General features: G+C 33.3%; 1 protein-coding gene across 1 annotated transcript; it reads right to left on the bottom strand.

The window, feature by feature from the left end:
• Positions 1 to 7,504: 7,504 nt before the first annotated feature.
• LOC130440743 (serine protease easter-like) lies at positions 7,505 to 26,449 on the bottom strand. The gene is made up of 6 exons (XM_056774056.1): positions 26,205 to 26,449; positions 22,913 to 23,143; positions 17,677 to 17,861; positions 14,351 to 14,697; positions 11,402 to 11,674; positions 7,505 to 7,763 (listed from the first exon to the last, which is right to left on the bottom strand). Exons 2-6 carry the CDS (start codon positions 23,141 to 23,143, stop codon positions 7,573 to 7,575), a joined length of 1,227 nt encoding a protein of 408 aa, XP_056630034.1. The 5' UTR covers positions 26,205 to 26,449; the 3' UTR covers positions 7,505 to 7,572.
• Between the last annotated feature and the right edge of the window lie 459 nt (positions 26,450 to 26,908).

Below are 26,908 nucleotides of genomic sequence, written 5' to 3'. Positions count from 1 at the left end.
CTTCACAAATATGAATTGATACGTTTCCGTTGTTATTTTCTACCTTTCCACCAAATTGAACGTTTAATTAATATGAGGCTGAGGAAATTAAATACAGGGTGTTTATTAATTCATACGACAAAATTCAGGAGGTTATTGCTTGCATATTAAGTCAAAATTGAGTGGAAAATAATGACGATGTATAATTTATTACGATTTATAATAAATGCTAGAAACATCCACTTCTAGTCGAAATACATAAACGTAGCCCACGTGTCATGGATTGCTGTACAAGTTTAAATATTTGAGGTGTTTTTCTTATAGTGTCACATCCTATTTGATTACGATCTTCGAAATCATTGATTTTAACTATGAGTTCGTGTAGACTAATGTTTAAAGGAAACTCTATAAGCAGAAATCACAAAGATTCAACTCTGGAGATCAAGAAGACCATATATTGCATAGCAGTCCAACTAGTGTACTGGAGTACCATCCGTATAATGTTGAAGAAATATTGAAAAAAAATAGAATGAGGGAATTTTGTTATTGGAAAGATCCATTTTAATTTTGTACGAGCAGTCAACTCCTAAATGTTTTAGTACGAGATTATTTAGAACTATTTGGAATAGAGTTTCCGCGACTGTACAGCCTGAAATAACTTCGGAACCCTATATTAGTTCGTCAATATTGAGAGACGAACTGGTGTAGGGTTTCAAGCAGTTTCCTAATTTAGTTCGTCTCAAGCCAAGGGTCGTTTGAAAGTAGTAGTAGTAGACGCGTCCCGGAATTTCTACGGCCTTAAAAGATCCAAAATAAAGATGACACTTTTAATAAAGTTTCATCAATCTGAGTGGAACATTTTCTTAGACACGATGCTGCATAATTCGATATGACAAAAAAAGGGTCAATTTAATTTTTAATTCAGTCATATTTGCAAATCTGGGTTATTCCGGAGGAGCAAGCAACTAATTATAGGGGATGTATTTCGGAGCATACCTAAGTTAAATTTACTTGAATCTCATTTCCGCACAAAAGCTTGTTATGAAGAGATTACCGGCCACTCACCATAACAAAGAACAAAGATCTTAAAAATGAAATAAAATATACAGGGAGTTTCAAAAATGGTGATCCCGTTTCAAGGATATATAGAACAGTATTTGGGGTTTGCTCAGTAAAACATTTTCATAACGCCATCTGTATCCAAGGACGTTGTTGAAAAAGAAATTATATACGTTTCTTAGGTTTTTGAATAACTACTAGTAACATTGTATTGAATATCTTTTGGAAGCTGATACATCCAATGAATTTGTTTTTATGTCTGACACTCACAGAGGGCGCTAGTTACACGGTTCGTACCAAATAGTGTTGACCATAACTTTCTCAATATTAGATTTATTATACAGAATATCAAGTGAACTTAAACATCATTCAATTTTACACCAAAAAGGTACTCTTGATAAAACTCGATACTGTGTACCGTTTTCGGAATATTTTGATTGGAAAATTATGTAATTATATAAGTAATAACCGATGCTGGTATGAAGTGATGATAAATGTATTAATTAAACAAATAATCACAAGACGAAAATTTAAAAAAAGGTTAATAACATGAAATGGAATTCAATTAGAGTGTCCTACCTAACCTAACCTAACTATTAATATAACTATATAACCTAACTAATATATTCTCTTCAGAGAACCCGCTTATGACTTTTTAACTCGTATAATTAACTTAAACGTAGAACTAACCTGATGACGTATATGGTGTAAGAAAATTTTCCTCTCAGTATTAAACAGAAGAAAGCGAGAAAAATCTAACGCTCCTGTCGTGTATTTAGTATTACAAGTTTGCGCTTGAGAAACGAAATTCGTAGAAGAAGCAATTACTTTATCCTTTGAATATATCATCAGAAATCCTTAAACGCAACTTATTCTGTGCAATTCGTTTTATCAGTAACGTTCGTATAAAATTCTAATAGGCTATCAAAAAAGTAATTTCCGATTTTTATAACAGATATAATATTATATTAGATATAATTAGTGGTGGTGGATTTGTAGAAAATGTCGAAATTGAATCCGGGCGTTGAGAAGCACCGATTATATCACTACGTTTCGCCTGAATGTCATTTAGATTTTCAAGTGCTGCTCTAGATCTGGTAAGTAGACTGCAACTGCATGATATTGTGGCGAAACGTCGGGAAACAAACGTTGCTCCTTCGCGATAACCAAAAAAAAAAATGAGATTGAATCCTCAATTTCTGTTAAGAGAGTTTTTATTAGTCAGTAATATTCTTGAAAGTATGGGCGAGAATTGCGAAGAGGTAACACTATAATAGTTTGATCACTACTTAAACTTACTATATATACATAAATACCCAACAAAACAATATACACAAAATTATATCCAAAATAAAATATTAAATCGAGTAGCGCGTGCCGAATCTCTAGAACCTGCGTAGCTCCGCTGAAATCTAGGCGTTCGAGATCTGATGGCTTCGCTACGCTAACACAAAATGAGTTTCTCTTCGATTTAAAACATCTCGCCTGGATTCGAGTGTGGTAAATGTTTGGGTTTTTCCTTAAACGTGTACTAGGTACATTAAAGAGGATTAAGTTAATTGTATGTTATTAGGACAGTGAGAAGTCCTAGAATTCCCAAAAGGATGTAGCTAGGAATATCCAAGCAAGGCCACATCGCGTGATCGCTGCAAAAGTTATAAACGTTGAAAGATAGTGAACTTTCGAAAGAATTACGTTAGATAAATGGTTGATAGACTGGATATCACTAAACAAATAGTTTAGAATCATTTGTAAAAGGTTTTGGTTGACAAGAAACTCGATGTTGAGGTTTGGAACAGGTTAAATTGATAAAATTTAACTAATTTTATCGAAATATGCGATAATTTAGCTATGAAAGGGAGCAAGGTTTGAAGAATCTTATAACAATGGATAAAATATGAGAACTAGAAATTAGAAGGATCGTGGCCGAAATGTGTTGAAGGGATATAATGTACACAAAGGCCGGATGGGCTGCTTGTGAGATGATGATATGTGTATGATGAAATTGAAAGGAAATTACAAATGTACTATAAAATTCTAGAATCTGATTCACTACTATACTGTTAGCAATTGATTAGAAGACTATAAAATTCTGAAGAAGTGCTCGGAATTGATCAATAGAACGGTTTCCAACGCGATAATGACACGCCATACCAATCTAGCTAAAAATAAATGAAATTGGATGGATAACTCTGGTGCAATTGGACCCGTTGAACAGAATGTTTCTTTATCTACTAACTCACTTTGAATATAGAAAAATCGTAATACTACGTTTCCTCAGAATTTTTTTATCAATTTCTAGGAGAAATGCCATAAAGTTAAAATTAAATACTAGTTATTTAACACTCACAAAACTTTTCTAGAAATTATCTTCAAGTTGATCAAAAACTTTTCATTCATTGTTAATATTAAAAGTTTCATCGTTAGAAAAATAAGTAAACTATTTCATAAAAATAACTTACAACAGAAATCATTCCAAAAATTTTGAACTCTAGGAAAAAAACTGTCATCGGTAACTTGTAGTTATATTTGATTAAATTATCTAATAATCTTGTTTCATGTAGATGATGTGGGTTAAAGTCGTAGATAAATTTAACGCGCCTTTGTTGAATCGTTGCACTTGTTCATTCCGTCCATTTATATGGAACTCATGTTACACATTGATCAAAGTAACTACAATCGATTAATGGAGTCCGTAACGCTCCCAGGCTTGATAATGTTCTGAAATAAATTTTAATGGGCGACAAAAATCGATAGTGCAGCTTTATAAACTTATATAGATTGTCATAGAAATTTTCTACTGCCGTATGCACACACAAAATATTTCGAAATTATATAAACAATTCTGAAAGTACCATAGTTATGATGAGTGACGTAATGTAATAAGTAACTTACAGAAAAGAATAGTCCACGAATTTGAGCAAACAGAAAATTATTTGTTTTTGATATGAGAAACGTTCTGCATACATACGGATATTCTGTTGCTCACAAAATATCAATTTGTCCTTTTTTTGTATCCTTACGTTAGTCTCACCTCGCCACGCAACTAGGTCTAGTTTTCTCAAGTCTTGAGGCCGGCTTGGAATTACCAGTTTCATTTGCAAGAAATCGTGTTCTGAAGCCAGTACCTAAGATAGTGAAGCCTCTTTATCTACTTCTTAGTGAGATCTGAAGTCTATTTATCGAAGAAAAATAGTAAACCAAAATAATGATCAGTACGTGATCAGCACGTGAACATTCCGGGTGAAACGCGTTGTGGCATCGTTATTGGTCCAAATCAGTGGCACCACAATATACAATAAGAAGCCGCTTGTAATGTACGAGCGCCTCATCACTGCCAAGGTAGTTAGATCAGATGTAGTACAAGGACGGCATCGTATTATTGTACTGTAATGATATTGTTTATATTTGTCTGTTATATTTTCTTAAACAGATACTAACAGATAAGCTAATACATATTAGCTAAATTTAAACGACTTGCAAAAATATGTGTCTTAGTTTTCTACGGCATTCAATTTATAATATTCTCTCCTATTACCAGAGAAATTACTACAACTTTAATATAAATAATGATCGTTTTGCGCTACTGTCGCAAATGAAGGCTTCTTTAAGACCAAAAGCTATATGCTTCGCAACAGCTTCTAATACTCCACAAGGTCCACATTATAGACGATCCAGAGTTGATTTGGACGGCTTAGAGCATATAAGAAAGGTCACAGACCTGACTTTATCGATAAAACCATGGCTGTCTAGCATATTTCTACCTAGAGCAATATTTGCAAGACCTACTTGACAAACAAAAATGGCTCCTGAGCACTGAGTTCGCCTGCAGACGCCCAGAGTGTCAATTTATCCTTTCTTTGGAAAAGTGCAAGTCCGTGTAATCAGATATCAAGATACGTCTTTCCCGAATATCACAACCTACAAAAGTTCAAACGTCTTTCCAAAATACCACAACCTACAGAAGTTCAAAATATATATCCAAAAGCATCTCTACATTATACGAATTCCAGTTTAATAAGACTTTCGCTCTTGTGTCTGCTTTCTACATAAAGGCGGAGGTATTTTTTGAATATTTATATATCATTGAGGTATGATCACACTGTTTATGGATGTGAACTGTTTTCCTTCAATTTCTGAAGACTGAAGATGAATTAAAAGTGAACGTTGCACCTTCAGTATCTGAAGACGATAACTTGATTATCTAAACGCGTGTTTGTGTAATGGTAGTGTTCAGTATGAATATCATCCAAAAATTTCAACTTAGGTATCATTTGGGTACCATGTACAATTTTTGCTGGTAATATGTAAGCTCTCAGTGATTCAAAGGAAAAAGCTGGATCAGAGGAAATTATTACTCATCAAGAATCGTGTAATTGGAATGAGAATCACCAGAAAAAATGGATCATACAGAATGTGATTTGTGTTGTATATTTACCATCGTAAAAGTTCCTAAGAACTAATAAACGTTTTCTACTGAATTAAACTGTCTTCTATACCCTAAATTAATTGCAAAACACATTTTTTTAAAGAGAGACAGTCACAATTATCAAAGTTCTTTTTTAGAAACAGGTTATTTAAGCCAGTATACTAGAAAACGGCCATTATAGGTATACTACTTCAATATCAACTAGAGTTTCTGATGACAAAATCAGATAAACTAAATAAATAGATAAAAAATTTCAAACGCTTTCACTAAAAAGCAGCAATATCTGAGCTATGCCTATCTTTCCGGATATAGCTAATAATTTCTGTATGTCTTAAAATAAATTATTATTTTTATGTTCTTTATGCTGAATTTTGCTACAAGCAAAAACCTCAAATCTATATTTGAACAATTTTCATACCTGGGTTCTTTGGGTTCTTTTATAGGGAATTTTTCTACAACAAAATTCCAAAGTCATAGATAGTTATTAATTTATAGAGTTTTTAATTTTTCTATGTATAAGAAAGTTCGAACATTTTTGGTAGATGGCGTTAGTTACGCAATTTGCATTAATATTTCAATTAACACCAGTTAAGCCTCTTGCTTTCAAGCAAATATCGGTAACTCTTCATATATGTGAATGGAAACAAATCTTACTTTCTCAACACAAAAGATCCTCAAATTCAAAGAAAGTTATCTTGTTAGAAAGGATTGTTTGTTGAAATGGAGGGGTTAGTTCAAAATTTGATCTTGTTATTACTTCTTCTACTGTCTTGCACCTACAGTGCGATGGCGATTATCTTATGGTCAGACATCTATTTATAGCGGCATGCGAAGCCATGACATTTGTTTTCGGCCTACGCCTCTCTTTCCTTCGATCTTTTCTTGTATTATCAATTGGGTTATTGCATATGTTTCTCCTCTAAGAACGTGAACCAAATATATAACTTTTTGCAACTTGATCAAGTTGAACAACTCTCTCTCAGTCTCTCCGCTCTTCTTAATACATCTTCATTCCTCATTCTATCTGTCTATTGTATACGAAACATTCCCGAAGGATCCACATTTCGAAGGCTTCTAGTTTATTGATGGACGATGTCTTTAATGTCGATGCTTCCATGCCGTACAGTAAAATTGACCACACATAACATTTGAACATTCTATACCGAAGGTCAAAGGAGAGATTACGGTTACACAACATCGGTTTAAATTTAATGAATGCCTGTCTTGCGTGTTCAATGCGGCAATACCTTTATCAAGGTACTTACATGGTGTGTTCGCAAAATTTATGGTTGTCTTCTGCCATACATATTGTCTTAAGGTAGGGCAGTTACCTGTCAGAAGACCGACCATCAATTTGATGTCATTTCTGGTCATCATGAGAAGTTCTGCAGACTTAACCGATATGGTTATGAATTTTTTAGATTGTCCTAGACTTGGAGTGTTTCTCCCGTGAAACTCCATGGGATTATTTAGCCATCCATTCAGTTCTTTATTGATGTGGCATCTTGTGAGGCCACAGTAGAGATCTGGTTCTAAGTATGGAATCATTGCCCCTTTTTTGGCAAGGCTGCCAGTTTCTTCATTGTCTGGCATAGCCTGGTAGCCTGTAGCATTAGGACTACTTTGATTCTGTTAGCTAGTGATTTTAGAGTTTTGTTTGCACTGCCACACTAGTTTGGGACTGCATTTAATAGCTTTCAAGACCTTCTATGCCGGTTGGCTATCTGAAAATGTGTTTCCTAGCTGGGTTTCTATCTAACAGCTCTTCAAACTTGATAAATGGTGAGTTATTTTTCTTGTAGTATGGAGAGCTTAAATTTACTTCACTTGCTCGATAGGCGTGTTATCTATATGCCGTTGTATCCATTGACAAAGTACACCCCTGGCGTACCCCTCTTAAAACTGCGAAGTCTTCTTTGTTGATTGTCTGATTCAGCCTAACACGTGCTTTCTTCTGGTTATTTCATCAGCTATTACTAGTATGTGGAACTGTTTGAGTTCTTTAGACTTTACTGATAAGAAATTAAATGCACTAACTACTTTTTTCATTATTTATTATGCAATAAAATGTAGGTGACCATCAAATTTGGTATAAGTAGTTGAATCTAATGATAAATTATGTTGGCGATGAAATGTAAATATCTGTTAATATTAGTGATTATAATGTTCGTTTTATCATTGCATTCAAATTGATTTTGTAACCTTGCACTCAAAGAAACCAATCCTTGTAGCGTTGTTTTACCATTCTCCATGGAAACAAGAGCACTTCCAGAATTACCAATACAATTTTGGTCACCTAAAAAAACACATGAAAAATGAACCCGAATATTTAAATTCAACAAAATATGTGTTAGGAAACATTGTGCTCTGAAAATCTGATAATAAATGATATAAAAGCCGGTCGAATCTCTAGGAGCAGCGTAGCTCCACGGAGATCTAGGCGCCCGAGATCTGTTCGCTTTGCCGTCCCGAGAAAGAGTAAACGTCTTGCCTAGGCTCGTGTATCAGGAGAGGGTGTCATGGAACAATGTGAAAGGTAGAAGTATGTTGGTTCACTGGTTTTTTCCTAAAACGTGCTTCTAGTTATATCACAGAGTATTAAATTAATTTCCTGCTGTTAGGACATTGAGAAGGTTATAAAAGGGGGTGAAACTGATCGTAAATACGGTCAAAAGAATAAAAGTGTACCTGTATTATGTATTTTTGAATGTAGGGGCACCTGGCGTGGTCGCCACAGTGTATAGTAATGATTAAAGTTATGTGACTACTTCGCGAAGAGAAACTGTTGTTTTTTTTTAAATGTTTGGAATAGCTGACAAACTTTGTCAACAGTTGTAGCAGAAAATCAACCCTAGCTGTTAGTTTACGATGTTGAGGATTTCTAGTGTTTAATATAGTTTGTGAACACCCGGGCAGTAAATTTGGAATAATGCATACGATTTAAGCGAACCCGTTTTGCTTTAATATCAATATAAGATAGACTCTAATGCATATTGGTATAGTAGAAACAAACGAATGATTTTATTGAGATTTGTCCTCTATTTCTTTATGTTCTCAATAACCAAGTAACAAAAGAATTCACTATTTCGGACTACTTTTCTTATAAATAAACGGAATATATATTTTTGTCAAAACAGAACCCACCGGAAGTGAAAAATTGACGACAATTCAATTAAAAATTATCAGAAAAACTCCAGTTCAATCACTAGTGGGTTGATTTCAAATTTTCATGTCTATTTTTGAACTAAGATATTAGAAAATAGAATGAATATTGAAAGATAAATTGCCAGTATAATCAAAAAACAATTTTCTACGATTTCAGTTCCATTTATCACGGACTGAGTCTTCGAAAAACGATACGATTATTTTAGTTACATCCCGATACCTTCCAACAATTTTTTCTCATTTTTTCTGCTTACTGTCTAACTTCCACCTCCTCATTCCTGCCAAATCTCTTTCCAGTGAATATTTTTTCGGGTCTGCTAACAAGTTAAAGTCGCCAAGGGACAAATTTATAGTATAGGGAGAATACGGGAACAAATCGTGTGTAATTCTGGAGATTTTACGAAAGAATTGTTGCACATGTTTTGATTTGAGAGAGATTTAACGGCCCAGTTGAGATTACACATCTATAAAATACTCTGTTAATCCTTTTTTGCTAATTATTTAGAATTAGGGCTTCAGGCAAAAATCGTTCCAAAAAACTTTTCACGCATATGGGGTTGTTTCTGAGGGTACAAATAGTAAAATTAACGCGGGGGAGATATATTATTTCCATTATTTCAAACATTACATGGTACAACCTAGATATGATAAATCAATGAAACCTAACCTAACCAATTCTAAATAATTACCATCTTGGTTACGTTAGGTTCATTAATTTATAGCTTTCTTCTAACCTCCTTCTAAATATCCTTTTGGATTAAATCAAAAGTGAGGAAAAAAATAATTGTTACATAAATACTTATCCGGTTCTAAACACTTCAGACTTCGAAATGTAACAGAAGTGGTTATATTGATCGATAACTTTATAATATCGTCAACACTATTTTGGATCGCTTCCAAGGAAAGACAACAAAAAAATGAGAATATGTAAAAGCGTCCGATAAATCTCAATTTTTCACACAAACAGCCAAGACGATATCAATTTCTGTTTATTTCAAGGAAATTATGGGAAAAGTTTTTTTTTATTTCTAAGAACATTTTATAATTTTAGTTAAAAACGTCTTTAAGATTGTTGATTTGGCTAGATGTTCTTTTTCTACGGGACTGAACTATGAGTAGAATGATAATGACATTTTAAGAAACGTAAAATTAAAAAAGTTATCTTTTGATCAATTTATCAATGCGAAAAATATTCATTTAAGTAATCACGAATTTTTAGAGAATTAGCCTAACCTAACCTAACCTAGTCATATTTGAAAACAATTTTTGTTGATCTACGATACATTTTATTAGAAGCCTCCATCTTCGTTTTTCAACTACTTTTCTGAATGACACATCTTCTAGTTTTTGCTACTAAAGATCTTTCTATGTCTCATATAAAGAGGGTATGATTATTATTATTATTGTTCTATACATTTCTTGTTTGTTCCAAAAGCACGTAAGTTTAATATCCCTGTTTGATTTAGTAAACATAGCAACATCATCAGCATACGTTTACAATTTTTTTAGTACGAAGTTCAGCTATTCTTATAACATCTAAGTCGTGTGACTGATACAAAGATGGCGTTGCCATTATCAAAATGCATATGATGTTTATGAAGAACTAACTTTCTAAAAACTATGTATAAAATTACATGACATTTCTATTCGTCAAAGAAAGTAATTTATAATGGCTTCAAAAGTGTTATCCGGACTCTGCACCATCGAAAAGAATCATTGATGATGATGGTGGTGAACGTTCTGGTCGTTCAATTGAGATGGTTAATCCAGAAAACATCAAAAAAGTCTACAAATTGGTAGCGAATACTAAAGTTGAATCGTTTGAATGCGAAAATCAAGAGAAAACCGCCTCATATGTCGAAGAAAAAACCACTGTTTCACCAAGACAATGCACGAATTTACAAGTCGATGGCAACGATGGTTAAATTGAAGGAGTTACACCTCGTATTGCTTCCTCATCCATAGTATAGTCCAGATCTAGCCTCCAGTGACTACTGGCTATTCGCTGGTAAAAAATTCAGTTCAAATTACGACGGAATCTCTGAAATTAACGCCTAAAGACAAATCCTTCTACAATAACGGCATCTAGAACGTTCTAGTCGTTTAATTAAGATGGTTACACCACAAAACATCAAAAAAGTATACAAATTGGTAGCGAATACTGAAGTTGATTCGTTTTAATGCCAAAATCAAGAGAAGACAGCCTCATATGTCGAAGAAAAAACAACTGTTTCATCAAGACAATGCACGGATTTACAAGTCGATGGTAACGATTGAACGAATTACACTTCGATCTGCTTCCTCATGCACAGTATAGTCCAGATCTAGCCCCCAGTGACTACTACCTATTCGCTGATCTCAACATAATGCTCGCTGGTAAGAAATTCAGTTCAAATGAAGACGGAATCGCTGAAATTAAAGCCTAATGACAAATGCTTCTACAATAACGGCATCGAGAAAATAGAGAAGCGCTGGAATGATTGTATTTCTTTTGAAGGAGTTTGCTTTAATAGATAAAATCGTGTTTTTCTTACGACTTATGGAATGATGAAGTACTTCCACTGAGTCGATTCCCGATCCATGAGGAAGCGTCTTCAGCTGGAGAAGATCAGAAATTGAAAGATAGGATTTATTAAGATACCAATAGTATTCCACCTGATATTCACACTATTTTAAGCTTTCGATAAGTTATTTTTCCAACTTAATTGCTAACTTGATTATCTGTTGATTGCTGTTTATAATAAATCATATAAATTTTAATTTAGTTACCTGGATTGTAAGCCACACAGTACGTGTCGTAAGTCAAAACATCAACTAAATTTGGAGATGAAATTAAACAATCATTCTGATCGACTCTTGATACATCTGAATCGATAACTTTTTCGACTCTTCCTTCTTTATCGAGTACATAACCAGACAGTACTATCTTCTCAGATTTACTATTTATTCCCAGACAAATTGGTCTAAATTTCTTAGTAATATCAACAGGATCAACCAAACGTAAAACTGCTACATCATCCATTAGAGAACCAGGTATATAATCTTAAATTGAAAAAAATATCAATAGACAATAAATTTGTGAAAGTCCTTCAGATCACTACAAACACGTTTGTAGTGATCTGAATTCTCAATATTTTATATTTAAAGAGTCCTAAACAAAATTTCGTAATGCTATTGGGTAAAATTACAGAAAACCATTATTTAAAGAACAAAAACAAAATGTAATTGCAATTTTATATGTTGTTTTGTCCTAAAAATAGTTAGGACTCAATTGCTAGCTAGAAAGTGGCATAGGAAAATTTAAAATTCTTGAAATCACGCAATAAAATGATTTGTCACCACTTTCTGATGCTTTCAAATACCCTTAAGCTAACCAGGACAACATCATTCTCACATAGCTTCGTGTGGTGATGGCCGAGATGAAAGTTTAAGCGTTATGGCCAATTTAACGTACAATGTTGGTAGAAAAATGTTTTTTCATCTACCAATGACTTATATTTGATGTTTATTTTTCCCAGAGTATTCTCGATTCTAATAGGCCACGATTTTCTTTCATAATGCTTACATTCTTACATCTGGTGTTTTACAAACAATACAAATATTTGGTGAATTCATTGTAAACCCAACAACGAACTGACTTTGAGGTCGCTGTAAACTTTCCATTGATATTCTTCATACTTTGTAGACATTAACGTAAACATTGCACTCTTCACAATTTAACACGTGGTCTATTGGTACAAACAACACTCATTTTTTCAAAAAAAGTATGCCCTTTCTCTTTTAAAAATTCCCATCTATTTCTGGACAAGATAATTATCGTATCTGGTGTGAGTGAGGTTCAGGAAGTTCTAGTTTAGATGAGATCATTAAATTCAGCTTGAATAATTGAAGGTGGACTATTTCCTTGCAGAGATAAATTGTCCTAGAAATACATTCTAACTTCAACGTCACTTTCTTTATCATTTGCTGAAATTCTTCACAGAGAACATCACTGGAAGAAGTCCATTGACGTTTAGGGAGAGTATTCGTCTCCAATCATTCAGCGAATTTTTTGCAAATGTAAGAAAGGCGTCAACGTAATTGGAGATGCAGAAGAACAAGACAATTTTCAATAGAAGAGACCTAGAACTGTCTAAAGAAGAACACCATATATAAGGCGTAGGTAATCATAGAATTAGATGTTAATATTTCTTTAGGACATAGTTGTTTCTCAAGCTCAGTCTACTATATTGTATATGGAACATTCCAATTTCCTGCTGGAACATTGTGGCAATAAAGAATTTTCGAAGCGAAAACATATAAATATATAGTTTTGATTATCAGAAGTTGAAAGTTGAAAGTTTGAAGGTGAACATTGAAAAAATCCGTCATCCTTATGGAAAACAATTACTTTTATTTAAAAGGCATTAGCCCATCCAATATAAAAGATGAACTAGATTCTACTCTGGGTTAGCCTGTAGAGTTTAAACAAGGCCTTATGACCTGCGAAGACCATCGTCGCAGTGGTCGACTAAATGAGGTAACGTATCTAGAAATGCTGAAGAAAATTCACGAATCGGTACTGAATGATAGCCGATTGAAATTGCGCGAGATAGCAGACATATTAGTGATTCCAGAAAGTGAGGCACATCGCATATTAACTGAAAATGTGGATATGAGAAAGCTGCGTGCAAGATGGGTGCCAAGTTTGCTCACAGAGGAACAAAGACAGCGTCGTGAAGATGTTCCCATCGAATGTTTTGGCAATGTTTCACAGAAATAAATCCAAGTTTGTGCGCCGTTTCATAACTATGGGTATCACATAACACCCGTAACAAAAGAGCAATCAAAACAATGGATTGAAAAGGGAGAACCGGCTCCAAAGGTGGCAAAAACCGTTCCATCTGCGGGTAAGGACATGACGTCGATTTTTTTAGATGCGCGTGGGATAATTTTCATTGACTATCTTGAAATAGGAAATACTATCAACGATGAGTATTTTGCGAACGTATTGCAGCGTTTGAGCGAAAAAATCAAGCAAAAATGGCAACATTTGTCTAAGAAGAAAGTGTTGTTTCATCAAGTCAATGCACCAGATCACACATCCGTTATTGCAATGGCCAATATTAATGAATGAAGTTTCAATTGCTTATATACCCTATTTGTACCTTTGGATTATTTTCTCTTCCCTGATTTGAAAAAATGGCCCGTTGGTCAAAGAGTTTCCGACAATGAAAAGGTTATATCAGTGAGGAACTTGACGATTATGAAAAGGGTATTGAACTTATTGAACATCGTTGGGAAAAGTATATGCAACTAAAAAGGGATAACGTTGAGGAATAAATATTATTTTTGCCAAAATTTTTGTGTTTCCTTTGTTGGACTAGGTACTTCTGGGACCATCCTCGTAGATCTTCAGTAGAGCAGGTTTATGGTATAAAAACAGTCAGTATTAGCTTTTGTCTATTTTTGACAATAAAGCATTTTTCTTTCTTAAGAAGTACCAGTATCTGGAATCGCAAAACCTAGTACTTTTGAAAAGATCCAGCATATGTAGTTGATAAGAAGATGAGCGGCATTCTACCCAAAAGGTTTGATTAGTACTTCTAACAGGTGTAATAAATCAAACCAAAAACATTGTAAGAAATATCGTAAATTTTTTTGTGTAACGACTTTGTTCTATTTCTATTTATTGATTGATTGATGAACTATTTATCGCTTTTTAGAAAATTTACAAACCTGAATGTACTATTATATTACTAACGAAACTTTTCGAAGCATTTTCATCGCTACCATCTTCTCCGAATCGTATTGTAACAATCGATCTGGGAACAGTTTTACTTCCATTTTTTAGGGTGACGCAATGAGCTGCAGTAATAACAAACATTGGATCGATCAAAATAGCGTCACATGTATAAATTTCTTCTCTGTTTATTCGCAAATACACTGCTGCTTGCCAGGGATGTTTGTTTGATGTATACGGTACTCCACATTCATATTTTTGCTGTATAATCTGTTTTTTGGTCTGTAGAGAAGGTAAGAAGTATTCTGATTTGGCGTCTCCATTGAATACATCAACATTTTTACTGAAATAGATAGTAGTATTATTTATCAATATAAATGAGATGCTCTGAGTTGAATAATATGAAACATCAGTTTTTTTCTAGTTGTAGATAAACATACTAACTCATTATTATAGTTTTTCTTTTATCATTTATGCTCCATTTCAGGAATTGCCTTGATATAAGGAAACATATCCTCTAAGGATTGCTATTGGGGTGATTTTTGGGACGGTTTATTTTCGTATGACATTCGCTCACCTTATGAAAGTCCACCGCCTGTCGTACGTTGAAAAATTTTAGGTAAAAACTATGATAACAAAATAGCTAGACCACTTTTTGGAATGTACAGAAGTCGACATAAGTCAGGCAACAAATTTGAGAGAAAAAAATGAATTTATTAAAAGAAATTACAAAAGGGATTCGAAAAAGGGTTACTCAAATTGATGTCCAATCCTGATAATTGCATTTACAACAACGTTTCTTAATGGAGAAGCAGGTCCTGTGAAGTATGTCAAGCTAGTTTAAAATTTATCTTTTCAATTGTAGTTCGTAGGTCGGTAAGGATGCGTGGTCCTCTTGCAAAAACACGGTGCTCGAGAAGGCCCTACAGGAAGGAATCACAGGTTGTCAGGACACATGACCTTGCGTGCAACTCAACGATTCCTTGTCTACTTATCCATAATCCAAAATGAACATTGAGGTACTCCATCCTGCACGAAATGATGGATGTTCGCGAATATTGGATTATTTTCAATTTGCATAAGTAAATCTTCGATAATTTCTAAATAACTTTGGCGTGTCACGTGACCCTAAAAATCCCACGCATTGATACCTACCCACACCAAGTCGAAATCATCCTCTGCAAGTGCGTGAAGGAGATGCAGACGGTTAACTCGATAGTAGATGCTTTTCAGCATTCGTCATACAACTATAAAGGGAGTCTTTGCCAACTTGGTGATAGAGTTTCTGTTTTTTTATTGTTATCGTCATCAAGGTCTATTTCAATACCTCAATAATATTTTTAATCAAATAATTGGACCTTATTCATTTTATACATAACAACCAAACAAAAAAATTGTATAAACAGATTTGTCTTTTGCCTCCAAATAGGCTTCAGTTTCAGCAATTGCTTCTTCATTTGAGTTGAATTTCTCACCGGCGAGTTTTTTTTTGATATCAGTAGTCTCTGGGGGCCAGATCTGGACTATACGGTGGATGAGGAAGCAATACAAAGTGTAATACTTTCAATTTAACCATCGACTTGTGAATCGGGGTATTGTCTTCGATATATAAGGCCGTTTTTCTTTGATTTTTTCATTGAAACGATCCAACGACGTAGTCTTTTGAAATTTCATATACGTCTTATAGAATAATGTAATACATACGATGTTTTATGAATCTATAGAAGCAGAAATCACTCACACCAGATAATATGAACATGACGATGAAGCTTAGTCATTAGACCATTGGCGGTTAATCCAACGATCTGGTACAGTTATGTACTGCAAAAGGCGTGATTCATTGTTTCAATGAGGTGACATAACATCTTACTGTAAGGTTTTTCAGCTCATTTTTTCTAACTAAGGAGCCATAGCTGTAGATTATCAATATAAGAAACACCAGAAAGAGGAGCTCGTTCATTGCTGGAATACGGCACAATGAATATTCGATTTAGAGGAATCTCGTTTTACTTATATTATCATATGAGTATAGTTTGAGTCCCAAATTTTCTTAGAATATCTGCTAAAGGTATAATTGAGATAACATCATCCATGTATCATCATTTTGTTATCGTAATTTGCACGATAATCAGGATCTGTATGCTTCAAAGACTGTGACAACTGCAAACGATATTAACGTAACTGCAAGCTTTACGTAAAAGTCTGTAAATAGTCGTTACAGGAATTTCTATTCACCTTGTCTCGTCTTGAATCATCATTCAAACATTTCTTCGTGGAAACAAGCACCTCGCTTTCTCACTGACTTAACGGAAATAGTTTTTCTTTAATACGGCTACCAACCGGATTAATATCTTCCTCGGTCAGAAATCTGTTCCTCAATCATCGTATTTTGCAATTTGAACTGAAAGAAATGAAAAGGAAACAAGAATGCTGGGTAGATTATAATAATACTATAAGTGATGATGATGATAACCGTGTGGTCTGCATAACGTATGTTGTTCAATGTTCTGCCGCCAATTTTTATTAAATATGTGCTCAGAGTACATATTAACAACCTTGTCGCACCCCCTTCTTTTCTCCTCTAGATACCTAAGCTTTTTGATGAAATGGACAGGACATCAGCTGTCTTTATGGATCACGCAAAATCAGCAGTTGTCGTTCTCTTTCATTTCCATCGTTTTAATATGATATTTGAGAGGGCAGTAACCTGACAGAAGACTAACCACCAGTTTAATATCGTTTCTGGATATCTAGAGACATTCTATGAATCTGTTGGCTCGTGTTAGTGTCTTCGTTTGATCCTTTAACCATCCTTCCACTTCGTCGTTATTTCATGAGACTCCCCTAAGGTTCTGGGCCTAAATATGGAGTATATAGAGTCGTTACCCATTTTTAAACAAGACTGTTTTCTTCTTCTCTTGTTCTTCTTTGAATAGGACCAGGTCCTGATCAATCCTGTATATTTGGTGGATCTTCCTGAGAAGATGAACTCCAGTTCTCGTTCCACCTCTTTGGCGGTCTGCCTACAGGTCTGCAAGACTGTCTGTTTCCTTATTACCTGATATACTCAATTGACCAGGTAACTATATTAGAATTACCTTTTTCTGTTGATGTCTGCACATGTAGATATCTCATTGCGTTATCACAAAGCGGTTTATTCAAATCATAATCAGATCTGTATGCACCTCAAAGAAACAACAGTATTATAGAGTTTCAATAAAATTGTTTTTGCTTGCTGCTAATCAGTACATTTTAAAAAAGCTGGCGACATTCTTGGTATTGGAAAAATTTCATTGTATTTCATATAAAAAGTTTTACTTACTCATAAACTTCAGGACATATCGTTCGAGCGTTCAATCGATATTCTATCAAGCTAGGAATTTCTGATCCTTCGTATGTAACATTCATATTTAGAATTTTAGATTCGCCGACCTTAAGATTCATGCTTGGACCTTGTACTTTTATTGTTCTTCGATCAGCAGAATCTATTTTGATATCAAATTGAGGCTGGAAATATTCGAAAGTCGACATATGAATTACACATTACGGAAATATAATTCAATTATGCCTCAATGCTAAAATTTTAGAAACAAGTAGAAGCAGTAAATAACGTTATAGCTTTAGGTTAAAACCTATACTTTATCTAATAGATAGAAATTTGTTCATAGAATATATAAATATATGAAATACTAGGGTGGCTAGGTTAGGTTAGATTAGATTAGGTTAGGTTAGGTTAGATTAGTTTAGGTTAGGTTAGTTTAGGTTAGGTTAGGTTAGGTTAGGTTAGTTTAAGTTAGGTTAGATTAGGTTAGGTTTAAATATAAACCGGAATATTGCTATAAAAATTCTATTATTAAGTTACAGAGCTGAAGTTCTTTATGGTTTCTTTAGATGGTCTTCATCACATTCTAGACATTTTCGACCGCTCTCCATAAGCTTTCGAATGCCTTTTTTTAAAAAATCTCTCGGATTATCACGGAAGCATTCGCACACGCCGAATCGCAGTCAGCCAACTGCCTCTTTCAATGGACCAAATCAATAATACTCGAATAGTGACAAATCGGGACTATAAGGAGGGTGTTCCAGTATTTCCTCACGGCTTAGGAACGATTTAATGAATTTTCAAACACAAAAATTAGTGACCTAGGGTTAAATAGAGGTAGCATATATTTTGTATAAAGGCTGGAGGTTTTACAATAATGGATTTACAATCAATTTAAGAGACAAATTGTTGAAAATGTATTTTTGACGGTCGAAGTTATTTTCACAACGGCTGGAATGCACAACAAAAAAACTTTCCATAGCTGGTCCCGAACAAATAATAATATAATAAGAACAATGAAGAGGCAAGGACATCGTAAAGTCAAAGTTTAGTGTGCAATAATAAGGGACCTAGTAGTACGTCTTATTTTTTATGATGAGGCGCTGAACGGCATTTTAATTTGATCATAAATTTAAATAAACTGATTGCCTCTAAATGATGATTTTTCAGCAAGACTGTGCTCCATATCATTGTGTCAACCTGTAATAAATTAAAATATAACTATCTGTAGAAATGAGACATTTGCGCGTCCTCGTAGGAGTCCTGATTTAACGCCCATGGACTTTTTTGTGGGACACTTTGAAAAATTTGGTATACAAAAATAGAAAGAATGATACAGTGGTGGAACTGGAAGGAAAAATTCTAGAGGAAATTAATTATTGCAATCGAACAGATGCAGTACAAGATACAATCCGAAGCATGGGGGCATTGCACAGAAAATGGGGGATATATAGAAAAAAAATTTTAAAATGTGGATCTTTAAATATGATTCGGGTAATTTAATTGAGTATATTTTACTAATTTTCCGCATATTCATACTTCAAATCTCTCGTGAATAAAATGTTTCTTTAAATCATTCCAAATAAAAATATACAGGATGTGACATTTAAAAAAATAGAAATGTTATTTACGAACGACACCCAGTATGATTCTAGACTCAATAAACACGAAAATTCAATTAACCTAATTTTTTTTTGAAAATTCATTTTGCAAATTAAAACAGTTAGTCTCAGTTTTATTTTTTGCGGAATTTTCTAAATATAATATTTTTTCAATATAAATTTAAATACATTAAATAACTAATTAATTAAACCATACGTAAATCAAATATAAAAGTTGCCTTTGTTTTTATCATTAAATCAAGAAAACGTAATAAAATATATTATTTAAAATTCCAAAATTTGATACTGAAGAATTGTGTAATCCCAAAGTCAATAATCTAAAAATTTCCTCAAATACCAAGAACTTGTGAAATGAAATTTCTTTGATAACTTTTTGACAAAAGTATATGGGTCACTTAATGTTTGACACCCTGTACATAGCGGTAGAAACTTTCATTTCAAGTGGATTACGAACGTTTCATTTACTATTCTAGAATATAAAGAAAGAAAATCGGAACTAACATTTCTCTCATAAATTATGAAAATAAAAAACACAATTAATATATGTTCAGACGTATTTAAATGATTATCACTGGTCGACAAAAAAATTTTTACACAAGAATGAATAGCATATTGTGATGGAATGGACCTATACAAATACGAAAATATGGAAAAAATAATTGTAACACGTTAGGTTTTTATGTTATATTTATAGAACCATAATCATTGGTAAAATATTTGATATTCACGGTTTTCAATTCGTATAATTTGACAATATTTATAATTTATATCTAATAAACATGCCTCACATCTATTAAAAACAAAAAAAATCACTTAAAATGTCAATTAGCTCTACTTTTTTCTTTTATGAGGGGTTGCACTTTCTCTTTTTAAAAACCAACAGTAATCACCAATCATGGCCGAATCCCATCGTCCTTGATACAGAATTTCCATTGTTTTCATGTCTTGGTGGAAACACCCTGCTCATTATTAACAGCTCACAAATTTTCGGAAAAAAATGTCAGACGGGAATGGAGGAAATGAATTTTCAATGACATTTGAGTACCAAGGGATTGGTAGGCGTCTAGAAGTTCATCAACTAACTGTTGGTAGTTTGGATCCATATTGTTGCCCATAAGTTACTGTCTGGTGAGTTTTTTTGCAAAATGGTCTTCGTCCAGCAATTTTCTTATTTGTGGCCCAATAAAAATACCTTCCTTTAATTTGACATCACTCAATTGGGGAAAGATTTCTCTAAGGTATTTGAATCCATCATCCTCATTTTCCATAGTCTTTAAAAAGTTTTTCATCAATTCAAGTTTAATGTGAATGGGGTCAAAAGGACATTTTTGGGATCTACTAGGGGTATAACATTTTGTGATCCCGGTTGAAACTCATTTGTTTGCCAATATTTTTTAAATAGTGTTGATCTACTGCCCGACTGTCCCATTTTTTTGGTGGTAATTTTTGTCTCTTTGACTAACAAGTTCCATTATTAGGGACGGGAAGCAAGAAGTTCAGATTGTTTCTTTGATAACTCCAAATCACGTGATAAATCATTCAACTCACTTTGAACAATCAAATGTGGAGCTAGTACTTGGAGTAAAAATAGGGTCGGTGCATTGTTCTTTGGAGCTTCCTGATTATAAGTTATCTCCAGTATCTTCTTTAACAATATTTTGCGGATCTAAAGGCGCAATCGGTACTGGTAAATCTTCGTCATGGGAAACAGGTCGTACAGCAGATGACAAATTTGGATACTCGATCTTGTGCTTTCCTTTCTTAGAATTACCTTCAGTCTTTGTTAGACAAAATGGCTAGTAGGCTCCCGCCATACCATTGGAATTGCAAAAGACATTTTTTTTCTTCCCATTCATCCACTGCACCCATGACACATTTCAACTTACACAGAACGCGTGGGGACCCACTCTTTGTCTTGGTCTGCATTTAAAGTACCAAAATATTTGAAATAGGCTTTTTCACATTTTCGGAAAATGGCTTGGCTAGCGATTTCACCATAAATTCCCCACAAAAGTTGTTAGGAAAAGTTTTGCAATTGCGGCGCGTTTGACTCGACATTTTTGTCTTTATAATCACTTTTTGCACTATGAAAAGAGAACCACTTACTATAAAACTCAACAGAATACTAATTTTTAATGTTATTTTTATGTTTATTTAAACCGCCTCTTTATAAAATTACCTACCTACTAATGTAAACAAGCTATTGAAAAGTGGTACGTGTTAGGGCTTAATAAATATTTTTTCTATTATTTGACGGGTATTGCCATTTTAAAAATAAAGGTCTCTCCTGTGTTACGAAAATCTTGTCGGCCAATGATACATCTGTACAATCTTAGAATAAAAAATTACTGATTTATTGTGTTTAATACAGTTCGTAATACAGAAATTAACACACTTCATAATAATTTCAAAAAAGCTTATTGGATCTGCATAACTCCAGTTCAACAAGATTAAAATAAATATCATAAGGCACTCAAAATTCAATTAATCGATAGAGTTGACAGTCTTTCAGACTCTTAACTCTTACAGGCGTGGAAAAAAGTTTATGGGTCACTTTATGTACATGCGCCGTTAAGTATAATATTAAAAAATAGTATTCTGTTTGCCCCTTAAATAATTTTGTGACCCGCCCATGGTATATTTGTATTCAACAAATAAAGCAGCAAATATTCGATTATCAACATAAATATTCGCACGAATATAAGCAGCACCCAGGAGGTGGTCCTATAAGTTGATAAACAAGCTTAACGCCATTAAAATAACCGGAGGCCTTTTTTCGGTCTTCCCAAGTTGCCAGAATACGCCGGTGACAGCGAACGGGAATTATCTTTCATATTTTCATCTTGAATTTTCGTACAAAGAGAAGCAATATCCGAGAGAATGGTTCGTGACTAACCAGACTTTGTTTTATATACGAGGTGTCGCAAAATATATTTTTGACTGTAGTTTTTTCAATAAATGAGTTTGGATTATGTTTATTCGTTTAATTTTTTTCACCAAGTAGAAAATTTATGATAATATAGGATTAATTTATGGCATTTTTCATGACTATTGCAAGAGCTTTCTGCAATAGATTCCTATATTTTGAATACTTTAGTTATACTGAGGTTTATTGATAGAGATTCGCTAATTTTGTATTTATCCATTTATTCACTTATGAACTTATTCTATTTGGTAGATTTACTGAAACTAAACTAAGAAAACGATAAGTTGTGGAAGAAAACAGTTTTACTGCTGTACAGCAATTCGTCCTTCACTATTATTTTTCATTCTGGAACTGGAAAATTGTTTAATGGAAAGCGAGGGGATATACAACAAGTACTTTCTAAGAATTTCAAAAGATTGTCACTTAAATTGTTTAACAAAATTAAAAACTCCTGGAAGTAGATGTGTATAAATAAAATAACTTTTCCGTTGAAAAATCACTGGTCTTGTGAACCTTATAACATCGTTGCCTTCGTGATCCGCCACCGGAAAAAAGTAAAATTTTTGTTGCACTCATTTCGTCGGTTTAATTTATCATGGATTGTATTTTTGCAATAGTTATGGAAGAGTTTTTTTGTTTAACTGTGTTAAAAATAGTCTAATCAATTCACTGGAAATTATAAACTTACATCGATTGTTAAATCTTTGACGTCCTTATCAAATATCAATCTAATCCATATTCCGTGGAGATCATAGTCTGATCTTAATGTGAGACTTGCGGTCCAGTATCCTCGATTATTACTTGATTCGTAAGTAAAAAATTCTGGACATGGAGAACGTGAAGGGGAAATAGACCTTGACTGGCAAATCGATACTAGTGCTGCCGCCAAGCAGACAAAGAGGAAAGCGTGTGTAAACATCTAAAATAGAAAACTTCTATTCAAAATAGGTATTGCAGTGTGTTCTTGAGGCTTTACATACAGAGAGAGTCTATAAAATACAATATTTTCTATTGACTGAAAACAATTCTCTAATTGTACTTTTTGTTTCTCAAAATTGTCGATTTTAGTCTTAATAAATTTGATTTTCAAGTACCTAGTTTAAGGAGTTCAAAAAGATTGAGATCTGGGAATTTCGGTCGACGTACAATAGATCGTATTTTTCCTAGATATCTGTCGAGATATCACGAGTTGGTCTTGCAAAATGGGAACATGCATCATATTGTTTAAACAAGATATTTCCATTCTTAACAACAGCGAGAACTTTGGAATAATATACGCAAAAATATAAAAATGTACCCTCAGTTTTTGAATCCTTTTATTAGATTCTTGTAGTTGAAATTTAACTTTAAGTAGTCATTACCATGTACAGCCCCCACAAAAACATTAGCATACACAGGATTTAAAAAATTTCCTTGCAAGAATTCCAAATACAGTCCTCCATTATGAATGTTATCAAATTAGATTGATCCTTTTGAACATTTCCACAATCCTTTCTTGAAAAATCTTTTTTCTGTACGTTGAGTATTGCATTTCCTCAACAAGCGCTGAATTTACTAAACCAAACTTTTGGTTCTCGAAACGCGAGTCAGACGGTGTAAATGTGAGTGTTGGTGTAGTGGTAGTGTAAACAGTGTGTTCATTATGAACCAACGGTACCAAATATTTTTTTTAATGTTAATAATTCATCAGAAAACAGAATGATCCCAGCTATAATTTTGTGTTTATGTCTAGTTGATCCATAATTTGTTGACAAAACTTCCAGTTATTCTGACTGTACATTTTTAAGAATTCAAGTCTTTTAAGAATTATTTTTATTGACATCATATTTTTCTTCAAATCGTTTCTATATATAGATTTTTTAAGAATGTCTTCAGATATTTTGTGAAATGTGTAATTGGCCCTAAAACACTGTAAAAACGAGACTAAAATGTGTCATTATTAATTATTTTGTTATTGTTTATACTGATATAACCAAGTTTTCTAAGTAATAATGTATCTTAATGTTCTTAATTTCAGGTCTCTTCTGTTTTAAAATTTGTTTTTTTAATAATTTTTGGAAGAAAGATAAAATTTGACGTTTCAACTTTTTTATCAAAATATTTTTTGTATTTCGAACGTTAGATGTGACAGAAGATTTTTATTATTGTTTTCAGGCAACTATTATCTAAATAAACAATATTTGATAACGTTCAACAGGTGTATGAAAACTAATGAATCAATAGTCCAGTTATTTTAGTTTGTATATTAGGAAAAATTCTTGGTGAGTTGAATTTCTGTATTCATCTAAATTACGGTGCAGTAATGAAGATATTAAAAATCCATATCTATATCCTGAGAGTTATGAGAGTCAAAAAGATATGAAAATCAGGTTTTCAAAACTGATATCACGCGATATTACAACAAAAATCTCGCGTTCTATTGCTCGGAGGTCCATAGTAGTTATTATAAAAATTGTTTTTAGTAAAATTATCTACAAAAAATGTCTCGTGCATTTTTCTATTAAATCAACCGTTTTAGTAGTAGAACTTAAGCATGCAACTATATTATGACGATGTACTCGTTTTCTCTCCATCTACGAGGTAGAATGCGAGGCGGGTTTTTTTACATGGTTTCCTCTGTAGGCATAATACATGATTTTCAACAAAAGGTTTTCTTATTCAAGAATAAATAATTTTTTATTCGAATTCAGTGAAATACCTAATATCTTCAGCTTCTCTATCAGTAATAGCTGCTACATCTTCATCCTTTCCATCGTTTGTTAACTCTGGGCTTAAGCAAGACTGGCCATGGCTCACACAAACTTTTCAATACCACAATCCAATATTTTTGCATCTACATTTGCCGCGACAGCCTTCCGCGCATTTACAAAAAAAAGGTGTCTAGTAGACCGTAGAGTCTTGTTAGTTTAACAAAGTTACAATATCTGTAATTATTCATCTATTGTTCTGAATTTGGAGCAGCAAATATTGTTAGTAGAAAATGTACACCAGCATTGACAATGACATCCCGAAAGGGTCTTTTCTCAAACATCTTCAAGATTTCTAATTTTCCTCTCAAAAAGAGTGTTGAAGTTGTATCACAACCTATCACGGCATGTAGGAATAGAATATTTTTCTTGTAATGCGAATAATTGTTGATGCTATCAGTCAAGTTTCAATATTGTTTTCTCCTGATTTCTTGAAAAAAATTTATGTAGTTTGATCAAGTATTTGTGTGCACGTATCGTTCATTATAGAAAGTCTTTAAGAACAGATTACAATTTAAATAACGTGTTTAACAATTGAAAAATCATTTTCAATTGAACTAATCACAGTCCGACAAGCAGAAGTAGATATAAAGGGACGGGTATTAAAACAACGAAATACGGGCCGTCTGCCAGTTAAGGTCATTTGGATCATTTCCTAAACCTCTATAAGTTTATTAAGATAAGTATAATTCTTCCAATATCAATTGCAGAAGACAATTATGCGAGGAACAATCAATATTTCATAAATTCGGTAAACATTTAACAAACCGTCAGTCCACGTGGACTCATCATCTCCATTGTTTACCAATGAAAACATCGAATCGTAAACATAAATGCATTTCTAAATTTCTTCAAATTAATAGAAATATGGCATTCTTTAGACCGCGAATGAAGACAATGAAATTGCACCGTGTAATGAGAATAAAGACAGGTATGAATTTAACAATAAAGATTTACATTTTCGTGACCTTTTAACCGGCACGATATCGATGTATCGATGTCGATTTTTCACATCTTCATTACAATCCCAACATAAAGGTTTATACAAAAATTCATCTCACTAAGAATTTTTCCGCGGATTGGGGTTTAAAATAGCTAAAATGACTGGACTACAACCAAAATTAATGAATTTGAATCGATGCAGTAGTAATATTATCTGTATAGGCGATTAATCGACTTTTTTCTTCTTAACAATATACTTATAGAAGGTTTTAAAACTTAAAAATTACTTACTGCTTCTCAAACTTTATTTGCCGATCACTGATTCTAGACTGATGTGGTTGAAGAAAGATGTTTCAGTATATACCTGGTACAACTTTTTTTTCTGGGTGTCAAGAAACTGGTAAGGCCAACAATTTGTTGTATTTATTATTGCCGAGGATACAACATGTTGTTTCTTTGAGAACTAGTTCTGCACCAATCACGAACGTAGATATCAATGACTTCAAAATGTAAATGAGTATATAATTGTTATTTCCACCAAATCAAACACTTTCTTATCTCTTTTTGTTAATAAATCAAATCATATGAATGACCAAATAAAAATATGTGGAATGTTCTTATACATAAGTTGATTCTTTGTTAAATTCAAGTTTTGCCCATCGAGCTGCTTTGCTTCTTCGCATATAATAATAGTACAGTCATTTTGATGAAAAAATATATGATTTTGACGTACTTTGCCATCTCGTATCTTTGCCGCTTACGCCGCAATATTGAAAAAATGACGCATAAAAGCAGTTTTTTGATAACACCTTTCCGACGCTTTTTACAGGAAAAACACATCTATACAAAATAATTGTAGAGAAAATTTCCCACAATATATATATTTTTTTCCCTAAAATCAATAGTTTCGGCGTACGATCGCCCTAAAGTGTAGTTCAACACACGTTTCGGCGGTAATACTCATTTCCACAGCACCATGAGGTAAAAAGATGATA

The sequence above is a fragment of the Diorhabda sublineata genome, chromosome 2, assembly GCF_026230105.1.
Source record: "Diorhabda sublineata isolate icDioSubl1.1 chromosome 2, icDioSubl1.1, whole genome shotgun sequence".
Classification (NCBI taxonomy): domain Eukaryota; kingdom Metazoa; phylum Arthropoda; class Insecta; order Coleoptera; family Chrysomelidae; genus Diorhabda; species Diorhabda sublineata.
This window is presented reverse-complemented; position numbering and strand designations above follow the sequence as displayed.